Source organism: Pseudophryne corroboree, chromosome 4, assembly GCF_028390025.1.
Source record: "Pseudophryne corroboree isolate aPseCor3 chromosome 4, aPseCor3.hap2, whole genome shotgun sequence".
Classification (NCBI taxonomy): domain Eukaryota; kingdom Metazoa; phylum Chordata; class Amphibia; order Anura; family Myobatrachidae; genus Pseudophryne; species Pseudophryne corroboree.
Window position 1 is genome coordinate 725,546,564 of NC_086447.1, and position 17,626 is coordinate 725,564,189.

Genomic DNA, 17,626 nt, shown 5'->3' on the forward strand with positions numbered 1-17,626 from the left:
CATGAGGGGGGGGTGGCCCGCACCCGGGTGTCGCCCTTCAATGGGGTGACACCAAAAAGAGCTGCACCCCAGGCACCAAGTCCCCGCACCCTCGCCCAGTGGCGGAACTTGCAGTGATGCGAGGCCCGCCTCTATGAAAGGGCCCACTGCAGTGCCAGGCTGCGGCTGCATTATAACGAGTCAGCCTGACTCATTTAACGCTGCGCTGCGGGCAGCAACAAAGGTGACGGCAGACAGAAACCCCCATCACTCAGGCAGATTGAGGTGCAGTATGCGCTGTATGCTGGGGAGGAGGTAGGTGGCAGGAAGGAGGAGAGGCAGGAAGGGACGCAGGGAACTGCTGCTGCGCTGCCTGTGGGTGTGCACTGTTATGTGGTGTGAGCGCCTCTGCACGAGGAGGACTGAGGAACCATACCGCTGCAGCAAGTAAAGTATGTTCTAAAATGAAATATATAAAACCTGTATTGTTTAACATGGGCTCTACCTGACGCAATGTGTAAAGGCTCTACCTGACGTAATGTGTAAAGGCTCTACCTGACGCAATGTGTAAAGGCTCTACCTGACGCAATGTGTAAAGGCTCTACCTGACGCAATGTGTAAAGGCTCTACCTGACGCAATGTGTAAAGGCTCTACCTGACGCAATGTGTAAAGGCTCTACCTGACGCAACGTGTAAAGGCTCTACCTGACGCAACGTGTAAAGGCTCTACCTGACGCAATGTGTAAAAGTGGGCTCTACCTGGTGCAATGTGAAAAAGTGGGCTCTACCTGACGCAATGTGTAAAAGTGGGCTCTACCTGGTGCAATGTGAAAAAGTGGGCTCTACCTGACGCAATGTGTAGAGGTGGGCTCTACCTGACGCAATGTGTAGAGGTGGGCTCTACCTGGCGCAATGTGTAGAGGTGGGCACTACCTTGTGCAAAGTGTAAAGGCTTTACATGGCGCAATGTGTAAAAGTGGGTTCTACCTGGGTCTGTGTGTAAAAGAAGGCTCTACCTTGCGTAATGTGTAAAGACTCTACCTGGCATAATGTGTAAAAAGGGGGCTCTACCTGACGCAATGTGTAAAGGCTTTACATGGTGCAATGTGTAAAAGTGGGCTTTACATGTGCAATGTGTAGAAATGGGGTCTACCTGGCGCAATATATAAAAGAAGGCTCTACCTGGCATAAAGTGTAAAAGGGGCTCTACCTGACGTAATGTGTAAAGGCTCTACCTGACGCAATGTGTAAAGGCTCTACCTGACGCAACGTGTAAAGGTGGGCTCTACCTGACGCAATGTGTAAAAGTGGGCTCTACCTGATGCAATGTGAAAAAGTGGGCTCTACCTGACGCAATGTGTAAAGGCCCTCTCTGACGCAATATGTAAAGGCTCTACCTGACGCAATGTGTAAAGGCTCTACCTGACGCAATGTGTAAAGGTGGGCTCTACCTGACGCAATGTGTAAAAGTGGGCTCTACCTGATGCAATGTGAAAAACTGGGCTCTACCTGACGCAATGTGTAAAGGCTCTACCTGACGCAATGTGTAAAAGGGGGCTCTACCTGACGCAATGTGTAAAAGCGCTACCTGACGCAATGTGTAAAAGTAGGCACTACCTGACGCAATGTGTAAAGGCTCTACCCGACACAATGTGTAAAGGTGGGCTTTAGCTGACACAAGCTCTACCTGGCGTAATGTGTAAAAGTGGGCTCTACCTGGTGCAGTGTGTAAAAGGGGGCTCTACCTGACGCAATGTGTAAAGGCTTTACCTGGCGCAATGTGGAAAAGTGGGCTCTACCTGGTGCAATGTGGCACTACTGTGGAGTGCCACCTATTCTTTTCCATGAGAGCTTTTATGCAGGGAGACGGGGGGCAGCCGGCGGGCATACAGGGGAGATCAGCGCTACAGTAGCGCTGCAGCTGGATGTCGCTCAGCCGCCCGACCTCACGGCAGCTTCCACCCGGCTCCAGCACGCTGCTGGTGCCGGGTGGAAGCTGCCGTGAGGTCGGGCGGCTGAGTGACATCCTGCTGCAGCGCTACTGTAGCGCTGATCTCCCCTGTATGGCCGCAGGCTGTCCCCCCGCTGGTCTCCCAGCGGCTTGCCCCCCTTCTGCGTCCTATCTCAATTCGACTTGAAAAAGTCGAATTAAGATGGGATTTAATAGGGGTTGTCGGATCCATTCCGACAAATACATGTCAGAATGGATCAGACTTTAACTGAATATACCCTGTAAACGGAATCCCTGTGACCTTCAGAACAAGGTGCTGCTGCAGCTACACACCACAAGCAAGAGGTTCTAGGTGTCAGTGAAGGAACCTGGTGTGGGCAACAACTACACAACTGAGTACACAATGGTAATACACAGATAACAGTTGGTGGCTGAGTAGGACCAGTAGCAGTGCTCAGTAATGCTAGGTTATTGATTCCAAAAAGGAAACCAAAGACATCTGTAAAACCCCTCACACAGAAACTTGTCAGAGTTAACCCACGCTGTCACATGTTTCATTTGGATTTCACAGTGACCAAGTCTTTGACAATCTTAGTGCAGAGTCAGACTCTGTGGAACGTTGGAGGCAAAAGCCTGACTGAAGAGGGTCAAATAGGTTTTGTTATCAAGAAAGTATAAGAAGCAAGTGTATAAAGAAGTTTAGAGACACTTGATAGTAGAGAGATATGTTAACAGTAGAGTGAGTTTGAGAGGTTCAGAACAGGAGTAATACCTGTATGCTTAAATAATGATGAAAATACACCAGTGAAGCAAGAGATTGTAGATTTTAAATAAACATAGGATACGGTGCTTCGGAATTGTGAGAGTATAGGTCAAAGTGGACAGGTAGTAGAGTGGGTAGAACAGCGTGCAGATACTGCATCTTCATTTTTGGTTTTATATAAAGAAAAGGTGCCAGTAGGGGCATTTAGTACAGTAGGTTGCCACTTAGGATATTTTCATTGGATCTATTAACTCATGCCTTTTAAATAGGAAGCAAGATCTTGGGCATTGATGGTTGTTGGATGACTTGGTTTGGGATGGTTGAGAAAATAAGAATTTACTTACCGATAATTCTATTTCTCGGAGTCCGTAGTGGATGCTGGGGTTCCTGAAAGGACCATGGGGAATAGCGGCTCCGCAGGAGACAGGGCACAAAAAAGTAAAGCTTTACTAGGTCAGGTGGTGTGCACTGGCTCCTCCCCCCATGACCCTCCTCCAGACTCCAGTTAGGTACTGTGCCCGGACGAGCATACACAATAAGGGAGGCATTTTGAATCCCGGGTAAGACTCATACCAGCCACACCAATCACACCGTACAACTTGTGATCTAAACCCAGTTAACAGTATGACAACAGAAAGGGCCTCTTAAAGATGGCTCCTTAACAATAACCCGAATTAGTTAACAATAACTATGTACAAGTATTGCAGATAATCCGCACTTGGGATGGGCGCCCAGCATCCACTACGGACTCCGAGAAATAGAATTATCGGTAAGTAAATTCTTATTTTCTCTATCGTCCTAAGTGGATGCTGGGGTTCCTGAAAGGACCATGGGGATTATACCAAAGCTCCCAAACGGGCGGGAGAGTGCGGATGACTCTGCAGCACCGAATGAGAGAACTCCAGGTCCTCCTTTGCCAGGGTATCAAATTTGTAAAATTTTACAAACGTGTTCTCCCCCGACCACGTAGCTGCTCGGCAGAGTTGTAATGCCGAGACCCCTCGGGCAGCCGCCCAAGATGAGCCCACCTTCCTTGTGGAGTGGGCTTTTACAGTTTTAGGCTGTGGCAGGCCTGCCACAGAATGTGCAAGTTGAATTGTGTTACAAATCCAACGAGCAATCGACTGCTTAGAAGCAGGTGCGCCCAACTTGTTGGGTGCATACAATATAAACAGCGAGTCAGATTTTCTGACTCCAGCCGTCCTTGAAATGTATATTTTTAAGGCTCTGACAACGTCCAACAACTTGGAGTCCTCCAAGTCGCTAGTGGCCGCAGGCACCACAACAGGTTGGTTCAGATGAAATGCTGATACCACTTTAGGGAGAAAATGCGGACGAGTCCGCAGTTCTGCCCTATCCGAATGGAAGATTAGATAAGGACTTTTATAAGATAAAGCCGCCAATTCAGATACTCTCCTGGCAGAGGCCAGGGCTAGTAACATAGTCACTTTCAATGTGAGATATTTCAAATCCACCTTTTTCAATGGTTCAAACCAATGGGATTTGAGGAAATCTAAAACTACATTTAGATCCCACGGTGCCACCGGAGGCACCACAGGAGGCTGTATATGCAGTACTCCCTTGACAAAAGTCTGGACCTCAGGGACAGAGGCCAATTCTTTTTGGAAGAATATTGACAGGGCCGAAATTTGAACCTTAATGGATCCCAATTTGAGACCCATAGATAATCCTGATTGCAGGAAATGTAGGAAACGACCCAGTTGGAATTCCTCCGTCGGAACCCTCCGATCCTCGCACCACGCTACATATTTTCGCCAAATGCGGTGATAATGTTTCACGGTGACTTCCTTCCGTGCCTTAATCAAGGTAGGAATGACTTCTTCTGGAATGCCTTTCCCTTTTAGGATCTGGCGTTCAACCGCCATGCCGTCAAACGCAGCCGCGGTAAGTCTTGAAAAAGACAGGGACCCTGCTGTAGCAGGTCCCTTCTCAGAGGTAGAGGCCACGGTTCGTCCGTGAGCATCTCTTGAAGTTTCGGATACCAAGTCCTTCTCGGCCAATCCGGAACCACTAGTATTGTTCTTACTCTTCTTTGCCGTATGATCTTCAATACCTTTGGTATGAGCGGCAGAGGAGGAAACACATACACTGACTGGTACACCCAAGGAGTTACCAGTGCGTCCACAGCTATTGCCTGTGGATCTCTTGACCTGGCGCAATATTTGTCCAGTTTCTTGTTGAGGCGAGACGCCATCATGTCTACAATTGGTCTTTCCCAACGGTCTATTAACATGTTGAAGACTTCTGGATGTAGACCCCACTCTCCCGGATGAAGATCGTGTCTGCTGAGGAAGTCTGCTTCCCAGTTGTCCACGCCCGGGATGAACACTGCTGACAGTGCTATCACGTGATTCTCCGCCCAGCGAAGAATCTTGGCAGCTTCTGCCATTGCACTCCTGCTTCTTGTGCCGCCCTGCCTGTTTACATGGGCGACCGCCGTGATGTTGTCCGACTGAATCAACACCGGCTTTCCTTGCAGGAGAAGTTCCGCCTGGCTTAGAGCATTGTAGATTGCTCTTAGTTCCAGAATGTTTATGTGAAGAGACTTTTCCAGACTCGTCCATACTCCCTGGAAGTTTCTTCCTTGTGTGACTGCTCCCCAGCCTCTCAGGCTGGCGTCCGTGGTCACCAGGATCCAATCCTGAATGCCGAATCTGCGGCCTTCTAATAGGTGAGCCTTCTGCAACCACCACAGAAGTGACACCCTTGTCTTTGGTGACAGGGTTATTCGCAGGCGCATCTGCAGATGCGACCCTGACCATTTGTCCAACAGATCCCTTTGGAATATTCTTGCATGGAATCTGCCGAATGGAATTGCTTCGTAAGAAGCCACCATTTTTCCCAGGACTCTTGTGCATTGATGTACTGACACTTTTCCTGGTTTTAGGAGGTTCCTGACCAGATCGGATAACTCCTTGGCTTTTTCCTCTGGAAGGAAAACCTTTTTCTGAACCGTGTCCAGAATCATTCCTAGGAACAGCAGACGAGTTGTCGGGATTAAATGGGATTTTGGAATATTCAGAATCCACCCGTGTTGTCTTAGCACCTCTTGAGATAGTGCTAAAGCTGTCTCCAGCTGTTCTCTGGACCTTGCCCTTATTAGGAGATCGTCCAAGTATGGGATAACTAATACGCCTTTTCTTCGAAGAAGAATCATCATCTCGGCCATTACCTTGGTAAAGACCCGAGGCGCCGTGGACAATCCGAACGGCAGCGTCTGAAACTGATAGTGACAGTTTTGAACAATGAACCTGAGGTACCCCTGGTGTGCGGGGTAAATCGGAACGTGTAGATACGCATCCTTGATGTCCAAGGATACCATAAAGTCCCCTTCTTCCAGGTTCGCTATCACTGCTCTGAGTGACTCCATCTTGAACTTGAACTTTTTTATGTAGAGGTTCAAGGACTTCAGATTTAGAATAGGCCTTACCGAGCCATCCGGCTTCGGTACCACAAATAGAGTGGAATAATACCCCTTTCCTTGTTGTAATAGGGGTACTTTGACTATCACCTGCTGAGCGTACAGCTTGTGAATGGCTTCCAACACCCTCTCCCTTTCGGAAGAGACGGTTGGTAAGGCAGACTTCAGGAAACGATGAGGAGGATCCGTCTCTAATTCCAACCTGTACCCCTGAGATATTATCTGCAGGATCCAGGGGTCTACCTGCGAGTGAGCCCACTGCGCGCTGTAATTTTTGAGACGGCCCCCCACTGTCCCCGAGTCCGCTTGAGAGGCCCCAGCGTCATGCTGAGGTTTTTGCAGGAGCCGGGGAGGGCTTCTGTTCCTGGGAAGGAGCTGCCTGTTGGTGTCTCTTCCCTCTTCCTCTGCCTCGTGGCAGGTACGACAAGCCCTTTGCTCTCTTATTTTTGTAGGAGCGAAAAGGCTGCGGTTGAAAGGTCGGTGCCTTTCTCTGTTGGGGAGTGACTTGAGGTAAAAAAGTGGATTTCCCGGCAGTAGCCGTGGCCACCAAGTCTGATAGACCAACTCCAAATAACTCCTCCCCTTTATACGGCAAAACCTCCATGTGACGTTTTGAATCCGCATCGCCTGTCCACTGTCGTGTCCATAAGGCTCTTCTGGCTGAAATGGACATAGCACTCACCCGAGATGCCAGTGTGCAAATATCCCTCTGTGCATCGCGCATATAGATAAATGCATCCTTTATTTGTTCTAACGACAGTAAAACATTGTCCCTATCTAGGGTATCAATATTTTCAATCAGGGATTCTGACCAAACTACTCCAGCACTGCACATCCAGGCAGTTGCTATAGCTGGTCGTAGTATAACACCTGCATGTGTGTATATATTCTTTTGAATAACTTCCATCTTTCTATCTGATGGATCCTTAAGTGCGGCCGTCTCAGGAGAGGGTAACGCCACTTGTTTGGATAAGCGTGTGAGCGCCTTGTCCACCTTAGGGGTTGTTTCCCAGCGCGCCCTAACCTCTGGCGGGAAAGGGTATAATGCCAATAACTTTTTTGAAATTATCAACTTTTTATCAGGAGCAACCCACGCTTCATCACACACGTCATTTAATTCTTCTGATTCAGGAAAAACTGTTTGTAGTTTTTTCACACCATACATAATACCCTGTTTTACGGTATCTGTAGTATCAGCTAAATGTAACGTCTCCTTCATTGCCAAAATCATATAACGTGTGGCCCTACTGGAAAATACGTTTGAATTTCTACCGTCGTCACTGGAATCAGTGCCCGTGTCTGGGTCTGTGTCGACCGACTGAGGCAAAGGGCGTTTTACAGCCCCTGACGGTGTTTGAGGCGCCTGGACAGGCATTAATTGATTGTCCGGCCGCCTCATGTCCTCAACTGACTGTTTAAGGGAAGATAAACCATCACGTAATTCCACAAATAAAGGCATCCATTCTGGTGTCGACCCCCTGGGGGGTGACATCTGCATATTTGGCAATTGCTCCGCCTCCACACCAATATCGTCCTCATACATGTCGACACCACGTACCGACACACACCGCAAACTCACAGGGAATGCTCTAATGAAGACAGGACCCACTAGCCCTTTTGGGGAGACAGAGGGAGAGTCTGCCAGCACACACCACAAAGCGCTATATATACAAGGGATATCCTTATATTAAGTGCTCCCTTATAGCTGCTTTAATATATATATATATAGCCATTAATGTGCCCCCCCTCTCTGTTTTACCCTGTTTCTGTAGTGCAGTGCAGGGGAGAGACCTGGGAGCCGTTCTGACCAGCGGAGCTGTGACAGAAAATGGCGCCGTGTGCTGAGGAGATAGGCCCCGCCCCTTTTTCGGCGGGTTCTTCTCCCGCTATTTTTCCAGTCAGGCAGGGGTTAAATATCTCCATATAGCCCCTATGGGCTATATGTGAGGTATTTTTAGCCTTGTATAAGGTTTATATTTGCCTCTCAGAGCGCCCCCCCCCAGCGCTCTGCACCCTCAGTGACTGCCCAGTGAAGTGTGCTGAGAGGAAAATGGCGCACAGCTGCAGTGCTGTGCGCTACCTTATGAAGACTGAGGAGTCTTCAGCCGCCGGTTTCCGGACCTCTTCACGCTTCAGCATCTGCAAGGGGGTCGGCGGCGCGGCTCCGGGACCGGACTCCACGGCTGGGCCTGTGTTCGATCCCTCTGGAGCTAATGGTGTCCAGTAGCCAAGCAGCAAATCCACTCTGCATGCAGGTGAGTTTACTACTTTCCCCCTAAGTCCCACGTTGCAGTGATCCTGTTGCCAGCAGGACTCACTGTAAAGAAAAAAAAAAACCTAAACTAAACTTTCTCTAAGCAGCTCTTTAGGAGAGCCACCTAGATTGCACCCTTCTCGTTCGGGCACAAAATCTAACTGGAGTCTGGAGGAGGGTCATGGGGGGAGGAGCCAGTGCACACCACCTGACCTAGTAAAGCTTTACTTTTTTGTGCCCTGTCTCCTGCGGAGCCGCTATTCCCCATGGTCCTTTCAGGAACCCCAGCATCCACTTAGGACGATAGAGAAATATTAAATGTATAAAAAAGGGGTTTGCATCCTTAGAGGGGATGAGAGGCTGGAAGAATGTTTATTAGTGTCCACACAATTTAAATAGGAGTGGCACATATCTGTATATATCTGGACGTCACTAGAAGGCTTCACATTTATCTAGTGTGCTACTGCTTAGATAATCCATGCTGAGAGTGAAGAGTAGCTGGAGTTACACGATTAAGGACTGTTGATGAAGTGTGTTTAAGACTTTTCAATGAGGACATAAAAACAACTATATGATTGCTCTCTATACATAATATAAACCAAAGTGTTGGCTGCTAATTTATAAATACCACATCTCCGATCGCTTTAGTATAGGTCAAATTCAGAATTGGTTATTTAAAACTAGAACTTATTTGCAATGTAACATAACATAGCTAACATCAACCACATAGTGAAATCACATACCGAGATGTGGTGGCTCCACCAATTAGCAATGGGGTCTTAATTGCCAGTCTTTCCATTTCCTTGGCAACAAAGATCATTTCATCCAGGGAAGGGGTGATAAGACCAGACAGACCAATTACATCTAAAATAAATATATAATAACATAGTTAAGTTAATTCTCTTATGTGATCATCGACTGTTGATAAAGGCAAACTGTATCCTGCATCTCAATAGAAAAATACTCAGGCTGCCATACTATAGTACATATGGAGGAGATACACTATATATGACAGGCACCTGTGGGTTCAGAGACAATGCACTGAAAGTGGTGTCTTATTCACAGCAGCGCTCCTCAATGTACAGGAGGCTTTACTAGACGGCTCATCAATACACAGGTCTCATCTTCACAGCACAAAGTGCAAGAGACAGGAGCAGAGTAAGAGAGAGATGAACAATGGGGTGATAAAGAAATATAGAAATGCTGTGAAGAGGAAGACGGATGATCACATACTGTATAACGGAGTAAGTATATAGAAGTGTTAAAACCTACAGTGTCTACAGACATGAAACCAGAGACTGCAGCAAAATAGCGTTATTAAGTAAAAGTTGATTTAGTGAAATAACTTACACTGTATTTCTGTATGCCAACAATCGGTAAACATAATCAAGAATTCTGCAGAAGATGGGTGGCTGTGTTAAATAATTGTAGTTTTTACCTTATTTCGTTAATCGTGGAAGAATCGGCTAGAGAGTTAAATTCAATTAAAACTAAAATTGCCTCATTTGAGTCTTTGGGGTATATTCAATTAGGGTCGAAAGCTGCCATCTGTCGAAAAGACGTCAGTTTTTCGACTTTTCAAGGTCGAATCGTGATTCCACCTATTCAATCCCAGCTGTTTTTATTCGACAAGTCGGGGAATTCGACTTGTCGAATAGTACGTGAATCGGCGGTATAGCTGCCGATTCACGTACTTTTGAGGGAAACGGGGCCAAATTCGACAGGATTTGGCCCCGTTTCCGACCATCTCAGTCCGACATAAAAAAATGTCGGACTGAGATGAGGGACCTTAGTGGAGGAGAGGGGGGAGAGCCGCCGGGAGACGGGGGAGAGCCGCAGGCAGTCAGAAGGGGGAAGAGCAGTGCTGGAGACGGGCGGGAGAGCAGCGCCGGAGACGGGGGAGACTGCTGTAGCGCTGCTCTCCCCCGACTAGCTCCTGCATCTCAGTTCAACTTTTTTAAAAGTCGAATTGAAATGACTTTGAATAGCCCAAGTCGGATCCATTCCGACAAATGAATGGATCCGACTTCAATTGAATATACCCCTTTGCATCTGGATGAATTACAATCTGACATGCAAACAGATTGGCTCACGAAGCTCATTGAGCAGATTGAGACCTACAAACGAAACCTGGTTAAATACAAGAGAGATAAGCTTACCACTGTCCAAAGGGATTATCAGGAAAGCAAGGTGTACGCCTGGATAAATAGCCCAAGGCTAATGGGACGGATTCGTTTTCGGGACAGGCGCAGAATTTTAAGAGCACAGGATACGGATATATCCAGTGGGGAATATACCTCCCAAAGTGATTTAGAGGATAATACCAGCGCACAAGCATCAAAGCCTCCTTTGGGAGTAACTACCCCATAAAAGATATGGGGTGGGCAACAATGGAAAAGGCGGCTCAAGCAAGCCTGCAAAACATCGGAAGTGAGTATGGTCTTTAATTTATCAAATAGAATATTGTCGGATATTGAAATGACTGTCTTGAATAAAGGATTTACATTTGTTCCATCCAACCAGTGCAATGATTTACAGTGGATGACAGACTCTTATGGCTTTTCGCGACAACTGCGAATTAAGGAGTACTACGATAAACAGCCTCCTATGACTAAACATCAAGAAATTACTTATCCATCATGTATTAAATCTACATCTCGTTTTGACCCTATGTCCAACAATGCATCAATCTTTTTTCACGCACCTTGATTCAGACTGTGCTGAAAAATAAATATCCTAAATCATGCTTTAACAATTTACAGTATCTAAGGATGAGAGACTGGCATTAAAAGACCTCCAGAAGTATGAGGACATTGTAACACGCCCCGCTGATGAAAGGGGAGGGGTTGTTGTACAGAATTTGACTGATTATAGGGAAGAGATCCTTGGACAATTAAGTGATCCAGAACTCTTTATAAAGTCGAATTGGAGGAGATACTTCTGACGGCTGTCCTAAAGGATTATATCTCTGATGATCCACGAAAAGCATCTGTTAAAGGATTTTCCAATTGCGCTAGTTTTACATACTATCCCAAAACTGCATAAACATGCAACTTGACCACCAGGTCGTCCCATTATAGCCGCAAGGGATTCTATATACTATACGATCTCAAAGTATTTTGGACAGTTATCTGCAACCAGTCATACAAAATCATCATTTCAATTTTTTACAAGGTACAGGAGGGAGGCATTCTTCAAAGAAAGAGAAGTATAAGAACACGAAGACATGCACTGGACGGAGGGAGTTTCAGGGGAAATCCAATGAAAAATTCACCAAAAAAAAGGGTAGTACTTAAGTGAAATAGCCTCCCATCAGAGGTAGTAAGAAAGTAGAGAAATTTAACCACTTGGTGACATCAGATGCGACCATGCCTGCAAGTGCTTTCTCTGACCTGGTTGCACAGGATGCAACCAGTCGGATACACAGTGTAAGCAGCAGCAGGGAAGGGAAACTTCCCTCCGCTACTGCTGTCAGAGGGACCGGAAGGTCCCACTGCCTCCCTGCACTCTCCCTCACTGATTGCCGTGCTGCCGATCACTGCTGATCGGTCAGCACGGCAGGTTCCCCCCCCTCCCCCCAAGCCCCCCGTGTACCTGGAGGCGGTCCCGGCTTTCAAAATGAAAGCCGCAATGTTTGCCATGTTTCCGATGTTCCCTATCAATGTTTTGATGTTTTGTATTTTTTTTTTGGGGGGGGGGGGGTTTAAAAAACAAAACTTTTTTTTTTTTTTTTTTTTTACTAAAATCATTTTGGATAGGGTGAAATTCATGTTCTTCACCTAATTCACTCCTACAAAAAAAAAAAAAAAGACAATTTTGTAGCGTTTTTTGGGGGGGGGGGGAAATCGGTTAAGTATGCTTGGGATAGACATAAGGATATCCTTACAAAGAAATAAGGATCGAATAGGGTTCAAGGTAACAATATGGTTAGAAAAGGGACGGACTAGATGGGCCAAGTGGTTCTTATGTACCGTCAAATTCTGTTTCTATGTTACAGCTGTCTGGCTTTTGATAAATCTAGAAGTTAGGCACTTTCAAATCTTTTGGACCCAAAGCAAATGCCAGAAATAAAGATGTAGGCAGCGTTGCCATATTAATCACAGCATTGATTTCATGGCTTCAAAAATATGCATTTAATTACCACAGAAATCAATAAAATTATGCATTTTAAAAATCATAAATAATAAGAATTTACTCACCGGTAATTCTATTTCTCGTAGTCCGTAGTAGATGCTGGGAACTCTGTAAGGACCATGGGGAATAGACGGGCTCTGCAGGAGACTGGGCACTCTAAAAGAAAGATTAGGTACTATCTGGTGTGCACTGGCTCCTCCCTCTATGCCCCTCCTCCAGACCTCAGTTAGGGAAACTGTGCCCGGAAGAGCTGACATTACAAGGAAAGGATTTGGAATCCAGGGTAAGACTCATACCAGCCACACCAATCACACTGTACAACTTGTGATAACCATACCCAGTTAACAGTATGAACAACAACTGAGCCTCCTTGTACGGGTGGCTCATAACAATAACCCTTTAGTGAAGCAATAACTATATACATGTATTGCAGAGAGTCCGCACTTGGGACGGGCGCCCAGCATCCACTACGGACTACGAGAAATAGAATTACCGGTGAGTAAATTCTTATTTTCTCTGACGTCCTAGTGGATGCTGGGAACTCCGTAAGGACCATGGGGATTATACCAAAGCTCCCTAACGGGCGGGAGAGTGCGGATGACTCTGCAGCACCAAATGAGCAAACTCAAGGTCCTCCTCAGCCAGGGTATCAAACTTGTAGAATTTAGCAAATGTGTTTGAACCCGACCAAGTAGCAGCTCGGCAAAGCTGTAAAGCCGAGACCCCTCGGGCAGCCGCCCAAGAAGAGCCCACCTTCCTTGTGGAATGGGCTTTTACTGATTTAGGATGCGGCAGTCCAGCCGCAGAATGTGCCAGCTGAATCGTGCAACAGATCCAGCGAGCAATAGTTTGCTTTGAAGCAGGAGCACCCAGCTTGTTGGGTGCATGCAGGATAAATAGCGAGTCAGTTTTCCTGACTCCAGCCGTCCTGGAAACATAAATTTTCAAAGCCCGGACTACGTCCAGCAACTTGGAAGCCTCCAAGTCCCGAGCAGCCGCAGGCACCACAATAGGTTGGTTCAAATGATACGCTGATACCACCTTTGGGAGAAATTGGGGACGAGTCCTCAATTCTGCCCTGTCCATATGGAAGATCAGATACGGGCTTTTACATGACAAAGCCGCCAATTCTGACACACGGCTAGCTGAAGCCAAGGCCAACAGCATGACCACCTTCCACGTGAGATACTTTAGCTCCACGGTCTTAAGTGGCTCAAACCAGTGTGATTTCAGGAAATCCAACACAACGTTAAGATCCCAAGGTGCCACTGGAGGCACAAAAGGGGGCTGAATATGCAGCACTCCCTTAACAAACGTCTGAACTTCAGGCAGTGAAGCCAGTTCTTTTTGAAAGAAAATAGATAGGGCCGAAATCTGGACCCTTATGGATCCCAATTTTAGGCCCATAGTCACTCCTGACTAGGAAGTGCAGGAATCGACCCAGCTGGAATTCCTCTGTAGGGGCCTTCCTGGCCTCACACCAAGCAACATATTTTCGCCATATATGGTGATAATGTTTTGCGGTCACGTCTTTCCTAGCCTTTATCAGCGTAGGAATAACTTCATCCGGAATGCCCTTTTCCGCTAGGATCCGGCGTTCAACCGCCATGCCGTCAAACGCAGCCGCGGTAAGTCTTGGAACAGGCAGGGCCCCTGCTGTAACAGGTCCTGTCTGAGAGGCAGAGACCATGGGTCCTCTGAGATCATTTCTTGTAGTTCTGGGTACCAAGTTCTTCTTGGCCAATTCGGAACGATGAGTATAGTTCTTACTCCTCTCTTTCTTACTATCCTCAGTACCTTGGGTATGACAGGAAGAGGAGGGAACACATAAACCGACTGGTACACCCACGGTGTCACTAGTGCGTCCACAGCTATCGCCTGAGGGTCCCTTGACCTGGCGCAATATCTTTTTAGCTTTTTGTTGAGGCGGGACGCCATCATGTCCACCTGTGGCAGTTCCCAGCGATTTACAATCTGTGTGAAAACTTCTTGATGAAGTCCCCACTCTCCCGGGTGGAGGTCGTGCCTGCTGAGGAAGTCTGCTTCCCAGTTGTCCACTCCCGGAATGAACACTGCTGACAGTGCTAGCACGTGATTCTCCGCCCATCGAAGAATCCTTGTGACTTCTGCCATTGCCATCCTGCTTCTTGTGCCGCCCTGGCGGTTTACATGGGCGACCGACGTGATGTTGTCTGACTGAATCAGTACTGGTTAGTTTTGAAGCAGGGGCTCTGCTTGCCTCAGGGCGTTGTAAATGGCCCTTAGTTCCAGTATATTTATGTGTAGTGAAGTCTCCAGACTTGACCACTGTCCTTGGAAGTTTCTTCCCTGAGTGACTGCCCCCCATCCTCGGAGGCTTGCATCCGTGGTCACCAGGACCCAGTCCTGTATGCCGAACCTGCGGCCCTCGAGAAGATGAGCACTCTGCAGCCACCACAGCAGAGACACCCTGGCCCTTGGGGACAGGGTGATCAACCGATGCATCTGAAGATGCGATCCGGACCATTTGTCCAACAGATCCCACTGAAAGATCCTTGCATGGAACCTGCCGAAGGGAATTGCTTCGTAAGAAGCCACCATCTTTCCCAGGACTCGCGTGCAGTGATGCACCGACACCTGTTATGGTTTCAGGAGGTCCCTGACCAGAGATGACAATTCCTGGGCCTTCTCCACCGGGAGAAACACCTTCTTCTGTTCTATGTCCAGAATCATGCCCAGGAAAAGCAGACGCGTCGCAGGAATCAGCTGCGACTTTGGGATATTCAGAATCCAGCCGTGCTGTTACAACACTTCCTGAGAGAGTGCTACGCTGACCAACAACTGCTCTCTGGACCTCGCCTTTATGAGGAGATCGTCCAAGTACGGGATAATAACAACTCCCTTCTTCCGAAGGAGTATCATCATTCCGGCCATTACCTTGGTAAATATTCTCGGTGCCGTGGACAGGCCAAACGGCAACGTCTGGAATTGGTAATGACAGTCCTGTACCACAAATCTGAGGTACTCCTGGTGAGGTGGGTAAATGGGGACATGCAAGTAAGCATCTTTGATGTCCAGCGACACCATAAAATCCCCCTCTTCCAGGCTTGCAATGACCGTTCTGAGCGATTCCATTTTGAACTTGAATTTCTTTATATAAGTGTTCAAGGACTTTAAATTCAGAATGGGTCTCACCGAACCGTCCGGTTTCGGTACCACAAACATTGTGGAATAGTAACCCCTTCCCTGTTGAAGGAGGGGGACCTTGATTATCACCTGCTGGAGGTACAGCTTGTGAATTGCCGCCAGTACTACCTCCCTTTCCCTGGGAGCAGCTGGCAAGGCAAATTTGAGGTAACGGCGAGGGGGAGTTGCCTCGAACTCCAGCTTGTATCCCTGAGATACAATTTGTACAGCCCATAGATCCGCTTGTGAGCGAACCCACTGGTTGCTGAAGTTTCGGAGACGCGCCCCCACCGCACCTGGCTCCGCCTGTGGAGCCCCAACGTCATGCGGTGGACTTAGTGGAAGCAGGGGAGGATTTTTGTTCCTGGGAACTGGCTGCCTGGTGCAGCTTCTTTCCTCTACCCTTGCCTCTGGCCAGAAAGGATGCTCCTCTGACCCGCTTGCCTTTCTGAGGCCGAAAGGACTGCACTTGATAATACGGTGCTTTCTTAGGCTGTGAGGGAACCTGAGGCAAAAAAGTCGACTTCCCAGCTGTTGCTGTGGATACGAGGTCCGAGACACCGTCCCCAAACAATTCCTCACCCTTATAAGGCAAAACCTCCATGTGTTTTTTTAGAATCAGCATCACCTGTCCACTGCCGAGTCCATAATACTTTCCTGGCAGAAATGAACATTGCATTAATTCTAGATGCCAGCAGGCAAATGTCCCTCTGGGCATCCCGCATATATAAGACGACGTCTTTTATATGTTCGAGGGTTAGCAAAGCAGTATCCCTGTCGAGGGAATCAATGTTGTCTGACAGGGTATCAGTCCATGCTGCTGCAGCACTACACATCCAGGCTGAAGCAATAGCAGGTCTCAGAGTACCAGAGTGTGTATACACAGACTTCAGGATAGCTTCCTGCTTTCTATCCGCAGGCTCCTTTAGGGCGGCCGTATCCTGAGACGGCAGTGCCACCCTTTTAGATAAGCGTATGAGCGCCTTGTCCACCCTAGGGGATGTTTCCCAACGTAACCTATCCGTTGGCGGGAAAGGGTACGCCATCAGTAACCTCTTAGAAATCACTAGTTTCTTATCAGGGGAACTCCACGCTTCTTCACACAATTCATTTAATTCATCAGATGCGGGAAAAGTCACTGGCTGCTTTTTCTCCCCAAACATAATACCCCTCTTGGTGGTAACCGGGTTAATGTCAGAAATGTGCAATACATCTTTCATTGCAGTAATTATGCATCGGATGGCCTTTGTAGACTGTACATTTGTCTCATCCTCATCTACACTGGAGTCAGACTCCGTGTCGACATCTGTGTCTACCATCTGAGCTAGCGGGCGTTTATGAGCCCCTGACGGCTTCTGAGTCGCCTGGGCAGGCGCGGGCTGAGACCCCGGCTGTCCCAAGGCTGCTGCGTCATTGAACCTTTTATGTAAGGAGTTGACACTGTCGGTTAAGACCTTCCACATATCCATCCAATCAGGTGTCGGCCCCGTCGGGGGCGACACCACATTTATCTGCCCCTGCTCCGCCTCCACGTAACCCTCATCAAACATGTCGACACAGCCGTACCGGCACACCGCACACACACAGGGAATGCTCAGACTGAGGACAGGACCCCACAAAGTCCTTTGGGGAGACAGAGAGAGAGTATGCCAGCACACACCACAGCGCTATATAACACAGGGATTCACACTATAAAAAGTGATTTACCCAATAACTGCTTAAATATCTTATTTGCGCCTACATTTATGTGCCCCCCCTCTCTTTTTTACCCTTCTTGTATCAGGATACTGCAGGGGAGAGCCTGGGGAGCTGCTTCCAGCGGAGCTGTAAAGGGAAAATGGCGCTGGTGTGCTGAGGAAGAAGGCCCCGCCCCCTCAGCGGCGGGCTTCTGTCCCGCGTTTTCTGTAACTTAATGGCGGGGTTTTTTACCCCCCCCCC

General features: G+C 47.8%; 1 protein-coding gene across 1 annotated transcript in view; it reads right to left on the reverse strand.

Moving 5' to 3' along the window:
• Positions 1-17,626, reverse strand: part of MTR (5-methyltetrahydrofolate-homocysteine methyltransferase) — a 224,570-nt gene that overhangs the window by 40,657 nt on the left and 166,287 nt on the right. Inside the window, exon 24 of the mRNA XM_063918059.1 lies at positions 9,133-9,253. Coding sequence (XP_063774129.1) covers positions 9,133-9,253 — 121 coding nt within the window. The remainder of the gene's footprint in view (positions 1-9,132; positions 9,254-17,626) is intronic.